Consider the following 13,605-nt stretch of genomic DNA (forward strand, 5'->3'; position numbering starts at 1 on the left):
GGCGAATGGTCTTCACCCAGAGGTATTTCCTCAGATTGTTCAAATGTGGGAACTCCCAGAAATAGATCTGATGGCTTCTCATCTAAACAAGAAACTTCCCTGGTATCTGTCCGGATCCAGGGATCCTCGGGCGGCGGCAGTGGATGCATTATCTCTTCCTTAAAAGTGTCATCCTGCCTATATCTTTCCGCCTCTAGTTCTTCTTCCAAGCGTATTCTCCAATATTCTAAGGAATGCTCGTTTGTCCTGCTGGTAGCTCCAGCATGGCCTCACAGGTTTTGGTATGCGGATCTTGTCCGGATGGCCTCTTGCCAGCTGTAGACTCTTCCGTTAAGACCAGTCTTTCTGTCTCAAGGTTCTTTTTTCCATCAGGATCTCAAAACCTTAATTTTAAGGTATGGAGTTTGAACGCTTGATTCTTGGTCAAAGAGGTTTCTCTGACTCTGTGATTGATACTATGTGACAGGCTCGTAAATCTGTATCTAGAGAGATATATTATAGAGTCTGGAAGATTTATATTTCTTCAGGATGGTTTAGATAAAGGTTTGTCCGCAAGTTTCTTGAAAGACAAATCTCTGCTCTTTCTGTTCTTTTTCACAGAAGGATTGCTAATCTTCCTGATATTCATTGTTTTGTACAAGCTTTGGTTCGTATAAAACCTGTCATGTCAATTTCTCCTCCTTGGAGTTTGAATTTGGTTCTGGGGGCTCTTCAAGCTCCTCCTTTTGAACCCATGCATTCTTTGGTCATTATATTACTTTCTTGGAAAGTTTTGTTTCTTTTGGCCATCTCTTCTGCCAGAAGAGTCTCTGAATTATCTACTCTTTTTTGTGAGTCTCCTTTTCTGATTTTGCATCAGGATAAGGCGGTGCTGCGAACTTCTTTGGAATTTTTTACCTAAGGTTGTGAATTCTAACAACATTAGTAGAGAAATTGTGGTTCCTTCATTATGTCCTAATCCTATGAATTCTAAGGAGAAATCATTGCATTCTTTGGATGCTGTTAGAGCTTTGTGATATTATGTTGAAGCTATTAAGTCTTTCCGAAAGACTTCTAGTCTATTTGTCATCTTTTCCGGTTCTAGAAAAGATCAGAAAGCTTCTGCCATTTCTTTGGCATCTTGGTTGAAATCTTTATTTCATCATGCCTATGTTGAGTCGGGTAACACTCCGCCTCAAAGGATTACAGCTCATTCTACTAGGTTAGTTTCTACTTCCTGGGCGTTTAAGAATGAAGCTTCGATTGATCAGATTTGCAAACCAGCAACTTGGTCCTCTTTGCATACTTTTACTAAATTCTACCATTTTGATGTGTTATATTCTTCTGAAGCAGTTTTTGGTAGAAACGTACTTCAGGCAGTGGTTTCAGTTTGAATCTTCTGCTTATGTTTTTTCATTAAAAATTTTATTCTGGGTGTGGATTATTTTCAGCAGGAATTGGCTGCCTTTATTTTTATCCCTCCCTCTCTAGTGACTCTTGTGTGGAAAGATCCACATCTTGGGTAATCATTATCCCATACGTCACTAGCTCATGGACTCTTGCTAATTACATGAAAGAAAACATAATTTATGTAAGAACTTACCTGATAAATTCATTTCTTTCATATTAGCAAGAGTCCATGAGGCCCGCCCTTTTTTGTGGTGGTTATGATTTTTTTGTATAAAGCACAATTATTCCAATTCCTTATTTTATATGCTTTCGCACTTTTTTCTTATCACCCCACTTCTTGGCTATTCGTTAAACTGAATTGTGGGTGTGGTGAGGGGTGTATTTATAGGCATTTTAAGTTTTGGGAAACTTTGCCCCTCCTGGTAGGAATGTATATCCCATACGTCACTAGCTCATGGACTCTTGCTAATATGAAAGAAATGAATTTATCAGGTAAGTTCTTACATAAATTATGTTTTTTTTTTTCGTTTTGAGTTGCCAGTTCTTTTTTTTTTGTTTTTGTTTTTTGTTTTTGTTTTTTTAGGGTTAGTAATTGTATGGAATTACAAATAAAAATATTTCAACAGGATAACCTTAAAACTTAAGGATTAATAGAGTTAATTTATTTTCTTTTTTTTAGGCTATCAGAGGCCAGAAAAAGCTTAAAAAATATTAGAGGGTTTTATGTTTGTTCTTTCTTGTTTTACCTTCTCTTTTGCTCATATGCAGGAATACTTGAATTGTCAATTGCTGGCCTAACTTACTTTACTTACTCTTTTTGAAATCAAATGTATTTGTTTAAACATGTTGAAATATACAATAAAAAATTAATATAAAAAAAAAATCACATGCTCTATCTGAATCGTGAATGAAAAATTTTGGGTTTCTTATCCCTTTTAAATAAATCTGTAAATAAACATTAATTTCTCTTGTAAGGTGTATCCAGTCTACGGATTCATCCATTACTTGTGGGATATTCTCCTTCCCAACAGGAAGCTGCAAGAGGACACCCACAGCCGAGCTGTCTATATAGCTCCTCCCCTAACTGCCACTCCCAGTCATTCTCTTGCAGCTCTCGACAAGAAAGTAAGTATCAAGAGATATGTGGCGACTTAGTGTAGTTTATCTTCAATCAAAAGTTTGTTATTTTTAAACGGTACCGGCGTTGTACTGTTTTTGCATCAGGCAGAAACCTCTGCCTGAGGTTTTTGATGATCTTAGCAGGTTGTAACTAAGGTCCACTGCTGTTCTCACACATAACTGAAGAGTATGGGAACACTTCAGCTGGGGGAATGGCCTGCAGAATTAACTGCTCTGAGGTATGTTCAGTATATTTTTTTCTAAAGAGATAAGGTCGAAAATGCTGACAGTGCCTGATATATTTAAGGTAAGCCTGATTACAGTGATTTAACAAACGACTGGGATCATGCTTGCAGTAAAGGGTAATATTCATGTTAATTGCTCTTATTACTTAGTATGTAAAACGTTTGCATGATATATAAAAAACGTTTTTTACTGAAGGTGATAAATCTTTATTTGGGGCCTAGTTTTCCACATGGCTGACTAGATTTCTCCTAGGAGTAGTTATTATGGCCCTTTCACTTTGAGTGCATGGTGGGAGGGGCCTATTTTCGCTCTCTAATTGCGCAGTAGTTTTTGCAGTCTGAGACATCCAGCTTCCCTGAAGGAGTCCCCTGACATATAGGACCTCTGTAAAGGGTTTTTGTTCCTACAAAAGTAGTTTAAGGGCAGGTAGGAGACACAGTAGAGCTGTGGCAGTTTGCTGTGACTGTTTATAACGGTTTTACCGTTTTTCTGATTCGTTTTTGAGCCTGAGGGGTTAATCATCCATTTGCAAGTGGGTGCAATGCTATTTTAGTAAATTTCGTAGAGTTTACTGCTTTTTTTCACTGTTTTGCAGGTTATGTGATTGTTTTTTCCCTTAAAGGCACAGTACCGTTTTTTATATTCTGCTTTTTCACATTTATTAAAGTGTTTTCCAAGCTTGCTGGTCTCATTACTAGTCTGTTAAACATGTCTGACATAGAGGAAACTCCTTGTTCATTATGTTTAGAAGCCATTGTGGAAACCCCTCTTAGAATGTGTACCAAATGCACTGATCTTACTATAAATTATAAAGACCATATTCTGGCTTTAAAAGATTTATCACCAGAGGAAATTGACAAGGGGGAAGTTATGCCGACTAACTCTCCCCGCGTGCCAGAACCTATAATTCCCGCTCAAGGGACACCAAGTACATCTAGCGCGCCCATTGCGTATACCTTACAAGACATGGCGGCAGTTATGAATCATACCTTTACAGAGGTATTGTCCAAACTGCCAGGGTTACAAGGAAAGCGAGACAACTCTGGGGCTAGAACAAATACAGAGCTCTCTGACGCTTTAGTAGCTATGTCTGATATACCCTCACAATGTGCAGAAGCCGAAGCAGGAGAGCTTCTATCTGTGGGTGATTTTTCTGATTCAGGGAAGACACTTCAACCTGATTCTGATATGTCTACATTTAAATTTAAACTTGAACACCTCCACGTGTTGCTCAGGGAGGTTTTAGCAACTCTGGATGACTGTGACGCCATTGTAGTCCCAGAGAAATTGTGTAAGTTGGATAAATACTATGCAGTGCCTGTTTACACTGATGTTTTTACAATCCCTAAGAGGTTTTCAGAAATTATTACTAAGGAATGGGATAGACCAGGTGTACCGTTCTCTCCCCCTCCTGTTTTAAAAAAGATGTTTCCTATAGATGCCGCTACACGGGACTTGTGGCAGATGGTCCCTAAGGTGGAGGGAGCAGTCTCTACCCTAGCGAAGCGTACAACTATCCCCGTCGAGGACAGTTGTGCTTTTCTAGATCCAATGGATAAAAAATTAGAGGGTTACCTTAAGAAAATTTTTATTCAACAAGGTTTTATTCTCCAGTCACTGCTGCTGCGGCCTTCTGGTTTGAGTCTCTAGAAGAGGCTCTACAGGTAGAAACCCCTTTGGATGATATCCTTGACAAGCTTAAAGCTCTTAAGCTATCCAATTCATTTGTTTCTGACGCCGTTGTTCATTTAACCAAGCTAACTGCTAAAAACTCAGGTTTTGCTATTCAGGCGCGTAGGGCGCTATGGCTTAAATCCTGGTCAGCTGACGTTACTTCAAAGTCTAAGCTTCTCAACATTCCCTTCAAGGAGCAGACCCTATTCGGGCCTGGACTGAAGTTGATAATTTCTGATATTACTGGAGGAAAAGGTCACGCCCTTCCTCAGGATAGGTCCAACAAATTAAGGACAGACTAATTTTCGTTCCTTTCGAAACTTCAAGAGTAGCGCAGCTTCAACTTCCTCTAATACAAAACAAGAGGGAAATTTTGCCCAGTCCAAGCCGGTCTGGAGACCTAACCAGGCTTGGAACAAAGGAAAGCAGGCCAAAAAAACTGCTGCTGCCTCTAAGACAGCATGAAGGATCAGCCCCCGATCCGGAAACGGATCTAGTAGGGGGCAGACTTTCTCTCTTTGCCCAGGCTTGGGCAAGAGATGTCCAGGATCCCTGGGCGTTGGAAATTGTATCCCAGGGATATCTTCTGGACTTCAAAGCTTCTTCCCCAAAATCGAGATTTCATCTCTCACAATTATCTGCAAACCAGATAAAGAGAGAGGCATTCTTACATTGTGTTCAAGACCTCCTAGTTATGGGAGTGATCCACCCAGTTCCAAAGGAGGAACAGGGGCAAGGCTTCTATTCAAATCTGTTTGTAGTTCCCAAGAAAGAGGGAACTTTCAGACCAATCTTAGATCTCAAGATCTTAAACAAATTTCTCAGGGTTCCATCCTTCAAGATGGAGACTATTCGAACCATCCTACCTATGATCCAGGAGGGTCAATATATGACTACTGTGGACTTAAAGGATGCTTATCTTCACATTCCGATACACAGAGATCATCATCGTTTTCTCAGGTTCGCCTTCCTAGACAGGCATTACCAGTTTGTGGCTCTTCCCTTTTGGGTTAGCTACGGCACCAAGAATCTTTACGAAGGTTCTAGGGTCACTCTTAGCGGTCCTAAGGCCGTGGGGTATAGCAGTAGCCCCTTACCTAGACGACATTCTGATACAGGCGTCGAATTTTCAAATCGCCAGGTCCCATACGGACATTGTTCTGGCATTCCTGAGGTCTCATGGGTGGAAGGTGAACGAGAAAAAGAGTTCTCTATCCCCTCTCACAAGAGTTTCCTTCCTGGGAACTCTGATAAATTCTTTAGAAATAAAGATTTACCTGACAGAGGCCAGGTTGTCAAAACTTCTAAATTCCTGTCATGTTCTTTATTCTACTTCTCGCCTTTCAGTGGCTCAGTGTATGGAAGTAATCGGCTTAATGGTAGCGGCAATGGACATAGTGCCGTTTGCCCGCCTACATCTCAGACTGCTGCAACTTTGCATGCTCAGTCAGTGGAATGGGGATTACACAGATTTGTCCCCTCTACTAAATCTGGATCAAGGGAACTCCCTGAAGGCTCAGGGCTCGTGGACTCAGGAGGAGGCACTCCTTCCGATAAACATTCTGGAACTAAGAGCGATATTCAATGCTCTTCAGGCTTGGCCTCAGCTTGCTGCGGTCAGGTTCATCAGATTTCAGTCGGACAATATCCCGACTGTAGCCTACGTCAACCATCAAGGGGGAACAAGGAGTTCCCTAGCAATGTTGGAGGTTTCAAAAATAATTCTATGGGCAGAGGTTCACTCTTGCCATCTATCAGCTATCCATATCCCAGGAGTAGAGAACTGGGAGGCGGATTTTCTAAGTCGGCAGACTTTTCACCCGGGGGAGTGGGAACTCCATCCGGAGGTATTTGCACAGTTGATTCAACTTTGGGGCAAACCAGAACTGGATCTCATGGCGTCTCATCAGAACGCCAAGCTTCCTTGTTACGGATCCAAGTCCAGGGATCCCAAGGCAGCGCTGATAGATGCTCTAGCAGCGCCTTGGTCCTTCAACCTGACTTATGTGTTTCCACCGTTTCCTCTGCTCCCTCGTCTGATTGCCAAGATCAAGCAGGAGAGAGCTTCGGTGATTTTGATAGCACCTGCGTGGCCACGCAGGACTTCGTATGCAGATCTGGTGGACATGTCATCCCTTCCACCATGGACTCATTGAACGCTTGATTTTATCAAAGCGTGGTTTCTCTGAGTCGGTCATTGATACCTTAATTCAGGCTCGAAAGCCGGTCACCAGGAAAATCTATCATAAGATATGGTGTAGATATCTTCATTGGTGTGAATCCAAAGCTTACTCATGGAGTAAGGTCAGGATTCCTAGGATATTATCTTTTCTCCAAGAAGGATTGGAGAAGGGATTGTCAGCTAGTTCCTTAAAGGGACAGATTTCTGCTCTGTCTATTCTTTTGCACAAGCGCCTGGCTGATACTCCAGATGTTCAGGCGTTTTGTCAGGCTTTAGTTACAATCAAGCCTGTGTTTAAACCTGTTGCTCCGCCATGAAGTTTAAATTTAGTTCTTAAGGTTCTGCAAGGGGTTCCGTTTGAACCTTTGCATTCCATAGATATTAAACTTTTATCTTGGAAAGTTCTGTTTTTAGTAGCTATCTCCTCGGCTCGAAGAGTTTCGGAGTTATCTGCTTTACAATGTGATTCCCCTTATCTCATTTTCCATGCAGATAAGGTAGTGTTACGTACCAAACCTGGTTTTCTTCCTAAGGTGGTATCTAATAAAAATATCAATCAGGAGATTGTTGTTCCTTCACTATGTCCTAATCCTTCTTCAAAGAAGGAACATCTATTACACAATCTTGATGTGGTTCGTGCTTTAAAATTTTATTTACAAGCTACGAAGGATTTTCGTCAAACATCTGCTTTGTTTGTGGTCTACTCTGGACAGAGGAGAGGCCAAAAGGCTTCGGCAACTTCTCTTTCTTTTTGGCTAAGAAGTATAATCCGCTTAGCTTATGAGACTGCTGGCCAGCAGCCTCCTGAAAGAATTACAGCTCATTCCACTAGAGCGGTAGCTTCCACATGGGCTTTTAAGAATAAGGCTTCTGTTGAACAGATTTGTAAGGCGGCGACTTGGTCTTCGCTTCATACTTTTTCTAAATTCTACAAATTTGATACTTTTGCTTCCTCGGAGGCTATTTTTGGGAGAAAGGTTTTACAGGCAGTGGTGCCTTCCATTTAAGCGCCTGCCTTGTCCCTCCCTTCATCCGTGTCCTATAGCTTTGGTATTCGTATCCCACAAGTAATGGATGAATCCGTGGACTGGATACACCACAAGAGAAATAAATTTATCGGGTAAGCATAAATTTTGTTTTTATATATATTTTTTGTGTGTTCTCAGAAAAGCTCCTGGTTATTACCGTAGCCACAGATGTTACAGAAGGATATCAGCGATTCTTGCGCACTGCCCGGCACTTTAACTACACTGTTAAGGTGAGGATGAACCACTCCCTATCTCTTGTGCTCTCTTAAAGGAATATTCTAGTCAAAATTAAATGTTCATGATTCAGATAGAGCAGGCCATTTTAAGCAACTTTCTAATTTACTCCTATTATCAATTTATCTTCGTTCTCTTTGTATCTTTATTTGAAAAAGCAGGAATGTAAGCATTGGAGCTGGCCCATTTTTGGTTCAGAACCTGGGTAGCACTTTCAGATTGGTGTCTAAAATGTAGCCACCAATCAGCAAGTGCTACCCAGGTTCTGAACTAAAAATGGGCCGTCTCTTAAGCTTACATTCAAATAAAGATACCAAGAGAAGGAAGAAAAATTGATAATAGGAGTAAATTAGAGCAGGCAATTTTAAACAACTTTCTATCTGAATTTAAAAAGTTTAATTTTGACTAGACTATCCCTTTAAGATTAACAAGAATTAATATCAAATCATGTATAAAACTTTTTTTCCACCTGTCTTTCCGTAAGTTGCCCCCCACCCTCACCCCCCAAATCTTACTTTGTCTCTGAGACATCTCTCTGTTGTAGACTTTGGGCCTTGGGCAGGAGTGGAAAGGAGGAGATGTGGCACGCACTGTGGGTGGAGGTCAGAAGGTCAGATGGCTGAAAGAAGAACTGAAGAAATACTCCAAGGAGGAGGACTTGATCATCATGTTTGTAGACAGGTAAGTGACGTCCTTCAGGGAGATGGTGGGTTCGTGTGGTGTTTTGGATTTAATGGGACATGAAACACTAATAGATTATAATGTAGTTATTATTAGTTATGTACAGTAAAACAACTTTCATGATTTATATTGCCTCATTTTACTCTGAAAATTATGGATTTTCCTGTTCAGATAATTGCAAGTGCAAAATCCAGATTGCACCAACCTAACACTGCTACATATTTGTCCCTAAATGGCTTCAGCAGAGTTGATAGTGACCAAGATGACAATGTAAAGTCTTGTCTAGTCTGGATTGGCCTCTCCATCTCCAAACAAGGGATATATATGTGTGGGAAGGGACTTTGGTCATTTAAAAATAGATGCAGCAGAGTGATATTATTTGGCTGATATGTTAACCTCTTACAAATCTGCAGAAAAGTCTTGTCAATAAAGGGACATAAAAACCCTTATAATTCTATTTGCACTGCCTGATAGTTTTAAAGGCTCTCTTTTAAATGCAGGCTCAGAGTGAGGTGAGGAGAGATCAGTCACTTCCATTTCTCTGAAGGCCATTAATCAAGCTTATTTTATGTAAAATATAGTGCATATAGTACCATAGGTATACAACAGAATCTGGTAAATGTGCATCTGACAGTTTACAATATTGTCCATATCTGTAAATATATCATCATCTAACTGTGCTATATGGCCTTTAATAAAATACATCTAATTCTCAAATACACAACTGAACATATTTCCATGGTCTACAAAAATAGTTTAATTTGTTTTTTGCTGTTGCATCTAGTTTGCAAGGCTTTTCTATAGCCAGTACTGCAGTATTGACATTTACAGTATAGATTAGAGCTGCGCATCTTCACTTGTCTCACGATTCGATTCGATTACGATTATCATCGTAACGATTCGATTCGATTCTACGATGCATCGCGATGCATCACGATTACTGCCTATGATTTTCATGATCTTGTTCTATTCCATATTTTATATATATATATATATATATATATATATACACACACACTTATATATATATATATATATATATATATATATACACATACACACATTTATTTATATATATATATATAGAGAGAGAGATCTATACATACACACACTATATATATATATATATATATATATATATATATATTGTGTGTGTGTGTGTATATATAATAATCTTTTAAACAACTGTGTAAGATGGAAGAGCACTTATAAACATAATGCTACAATATGCACAGATATGTATGTGTAGATTTATTTTACAAAGGAAAACCAGCAGCAGTGTACTCACTCAAACATTCTCACAGAGTACATGCAGACATCTGAAACCTGACCCAGAGAGCATTACCAATAGACCTCCTCTCACATGTTCCGGTCAGGAATTTTTATGACACCTATCCTAAAGAGCCGACAGCAGCCTCATGTAAACAGTGAATCTTTTCTTGTATTATAGATTCACTGTTTACTGTTGCGGTCTCTGCTGCATGTTTCCTCTGTCAGATCCCTAGCCCAAACGAGCATTTGAGGGTTGCTGTAAAACTTTTGACTTGCTGTATCTAATAGCAACCCTCAAATGCTCCTTTGGGCTAGGGGTCTGACAGAGAGGAAACATGCAGCAGAGACCGCAACAGTAAACAGTGAATCTATAATACAAGAAAAGATTCACTGTTTACATGAGGCTGCTGTCGGCTCTTTAGGATAGGTGTCATAAAAATTCCTGACCGGAACATGTGAGAGGAGGTCTATTGGTAATGCTCTCTGGGTCAGATATCTGCGCAGAGTGCACAGCAAGTCCTGATGTGGTGTAGCTGGGGGCTGTAACCAGATTAATCCTGACACAAATGCTGTCGGCTCGTCTGCTATGTGAGAGAGGCGGGGTCACGTGACGTTGCGCGATGATGTCACCCCTGAATCGATTCTGATCTGCACTGCATCGATGCAGCATCGTTAACAGGCTGCATCGCGATGCATCGCAGAATCGATTATTTTAGGCACCCCTAGTATAGATGGAGGTTTTAACAGGCAATAAAAGCTATTTCAAATGGGATTCAGGCAGACCATAATATTGTTATGTTTCTAATTTACTTCTATGATCAAAATTGCTTTGTTCCCATAGTCTTCTTTGTTGAAGAGATACCTAGGTAGGTGTCTGGAGCACTACACAGCAGGAAATAGTGCCGCTACCTAGTGCTTTTGAAAATGGATAACATTCTTGCAGAACTGCTGCAATATAGTGCTCCAGACGAGTGCATGCTCCTGCGCGTATATTTCTGCTTTTCAACAAAAGATACAGAGAGTACAAAGACAATTTGAAATTAGAAGGTTGTTTAAAATTGAATTCTCAATCCGAGTTTCATGTCTCTTTAGGACTAGTCTATATAATAATAATAAAATTGTACCTTTTGATATCCTACCAATTGTCAGCCTGAGGGAGCTGATGAGTTAAAATGTTACATTTTTCTAAACTTTAGAGGGGTTTTCTATCCTTCAATGTTATTGACTTGAACATTTAACTAAATTCTCATGGCCCAACAGGGAGAACAGATCTCATGAATCACTGGGAGATCTCTAAGAGCAGTAATCGTGTATAATGGGAAAGAACCAACATGGTAGTTTATATCTTGAGATATTTGTTTATAATATACATATTATTACAACCTATTTGTTCACATTCTTTTCTAGTTATGATGTGATATTTGCTGGCAGTCCTATTGAGCTGCTGTGGAAGTTTCAGCAGTTGGAACACAAGGTGGTCTTTTCTGCTGAGGGCTTCTGCTGGCCAGACTGGTCCCTTGCTGAGAAATACCCACCTGTTAGCAATGGGAAGCGTTTCCTTAACTCTGGAGGTACTACACCGTCTGTTAACTTGCCAATCTGTATAATAAAATAATGTGTTTCTCAAAGTGAAGCCTTTTCCATTATTTTATTTGCCGTGTTGGCTTTTCTTAGAGTACTACAATTGCCACTATGTTATCTGCTGATTTTCTTCCAACAGGTTTTATTGGCTATGCTTCTCAGCTCTATAAGATTGTGCAGCTTTGGAAGTATAAAGATGATGATGATGATCAGCTCTACTACACCAAGGTTTACCTGGACCCAGAGCTAAGGGTGAGGGACTGATCTGTTGGATAAATAACTTAAAAGATACCAGCCAAAAAATAATCTGTTACATTAATAAAGAGCAGTCTAATGTTTACGTATATACCCTTTAATTATTATTAAAGTGAATGTAAACTTGTGCGTACTCGCTCAAGTCATAGGATAGAATTAAAAAAATTAGTGAGACTTTTATTTAGCAATTTGGTAATATATCCTAATCTTCTGAGATTTTTACCTTTTTTTTTTTTTTTTTTTTTTTTTTTTTTTTAATGCTATAACTATAAGCACCTTCCTCCTCCTGCCATATTCCCCAATTGATTGACAGATCACGAATCTGCAATCCACTTATCGTTGTTCCCCCACCCAGGCCGTGACATTTGTGCAAAGGGGCTGAACGTCTGGGGGGGGGGGGGGGGATAACGATTAGTGGATTGCAGATTTTCATCTGTCAATCAATTGAGTAATATGGTGGGAGGAGGAACGGTACTTATCTTTATAGCATTAAAAGGTAAAAATCTCAGAAGATTAGGATATATTACCAATTTGATGAATGATCGTCTTACTATTTTTTTTTAATTCTATCCTATGACTTGAGCAAGTACAATCAAGTTTACATTCACTTTAATAATGATTTAAAGGGGCATATAAGTAAACATTAGACTGCTCTTTATTAATGGAACATATTATTTTTTTGGCTGCTATCTTCTAACCAGCTTCTAAATAATAAAGTCTTAAAGAACCCATGGTAGCTGCTGATTGGCTTATCCTCCCTTATTTGTTTGAGGATCTAGATACTAAGAAGCTTTACTGTATTATGCCACCAACCTTTTTGGCTCTGTGTAGGTTTGATCCGATTCCATGTACGATCTTCCTTGAAATTTTTTATTTTTAAATCCTTTTCTCTATATTGAATTCATTAATCTTGCTACTAATTGGGTAAAGGTTGAAGATTATGCAAGAGTTAAAAAGAAAGGGCCAGTGAAGAACTAAGTTCACAAATGCTTAATGGTATCTTGAAGATTAAAAGGGTGTAAAAGTAATAAAATATACTTCGCTAGAGCAATTTATTATTAATGTTAATTTATGACTATGTAGGAGTTAAGCTTGTAATTAAAGTAGTTAAAGTAATTTAAAGTTTATTAATTTGCTGGCTAGTATATAATATTATTATTAAAAATACTTTCATTGATTACATTTTTTAAGATGATTCATTTGTTAAATATTTACCACTTAGTGATGGTAAACATCACACTGTTCCTCAGCCTGCATCTCATACTTTTTTTTTAGCTGAACAATGACTAATATGGCTACTTCCAATCATTGTGTGCCCCACTAGCTGGATGCCAAGTGGGGCACACAAAGATTGGATGAAGCAAGATTCGTCATCACTCAGCTAAATAAAGTATGAGATGCGGGTAGAGGAACAGCATGATGTTTACCATCACTAAATGGTAAATATTTAACAAATTAATCATCTTAAAATGTTTTAATCAAATTGAAGTAAATTCATAAACTTTACAATCACTTTAAGTAGCCATATGTGGTGTTGACATTACTTGTGAACCAATCAGCAGCAGCATACTCAGGTACACACCAGTTTTTTCTCTGCCTGAGAAGGGCATAAATTAGTACAGTTTAGTATTACAATTTTTTTTATTTTTTGAAGACCATACATTTGATGGGCAGACTAGCCTTTTTTTATCTATGAATATTTGTTATACTACTTCATCAGGAAGATAATACAGGTATAGAAATGTAACTGTGTGTCTGCTTTTCTTTTCTCTCCTAGGAGAAATACAGTATCACTCTTGATCACAAGTCAAAGATTTTCCAGAATCTAAATGGAGCTATTGGTGAGTGTGTAGAAATGTCGAAAGACCATATTGGTTGATCTGTAAATCCATATAAGGAAATATCGTTAACATAAACATAATTTTTTTTTTTTTTTTATAACTT

At 38.9% G+C, this 13,605-nt stretch overlaps 1 protein-coding gene across 1 annotated transcript in view; it reads left to right on the forward strand.

The window, feature by feature from the left end:
• The window catches only part of PLOD3 (procollagen-lysine,2-oxoglutarate 5-dioxygenase 3), a 203,004-nt gene that overhangs the window by 37,825 nt on the left and 151,574 nt on the right, over positions 1 to 13,605 (forward strand). Inside the window, exons 2-6 of the mRNA XM_053718343.1 lie at positions 7,777 to 7,868; positions 8,417 to 8,553; positions 11,233 to 11,396; positions 11,546 to 11,658; positions 13,439 to 13,502. Of these exons, the coding sequence (XP_053574318.1) occupies positions 7,777 to 7,868; positions 8,417 to 8,553; positions 11,233 to 11,396; positions 11,546 to 11,658; positions 13,439 to 13,502 (570 nt within the window). The remainder of the gene's footprint in view (positions 1 to 7,776; positions 7,869 to 8,416; positions 8,554 to 11,232; positions 11,397 to 11,545; positions 11,659 to 13,438; positions 13,503 to 13,605) is intronic.

The sequence above is a fragment of the Bombina bombina genome, chromosome 6, assembly GCF_027579735.1.
Source record: "Bombina bombina isolate aBomBom1 chromosome 6, aBomBom1.pri, whole genome shotgun sequence".
NCBI lineage: Eukaryota > Metazoa > Chordata > Amphibia > Anura > Bombinatoridae > Bombina > Bombina bombina.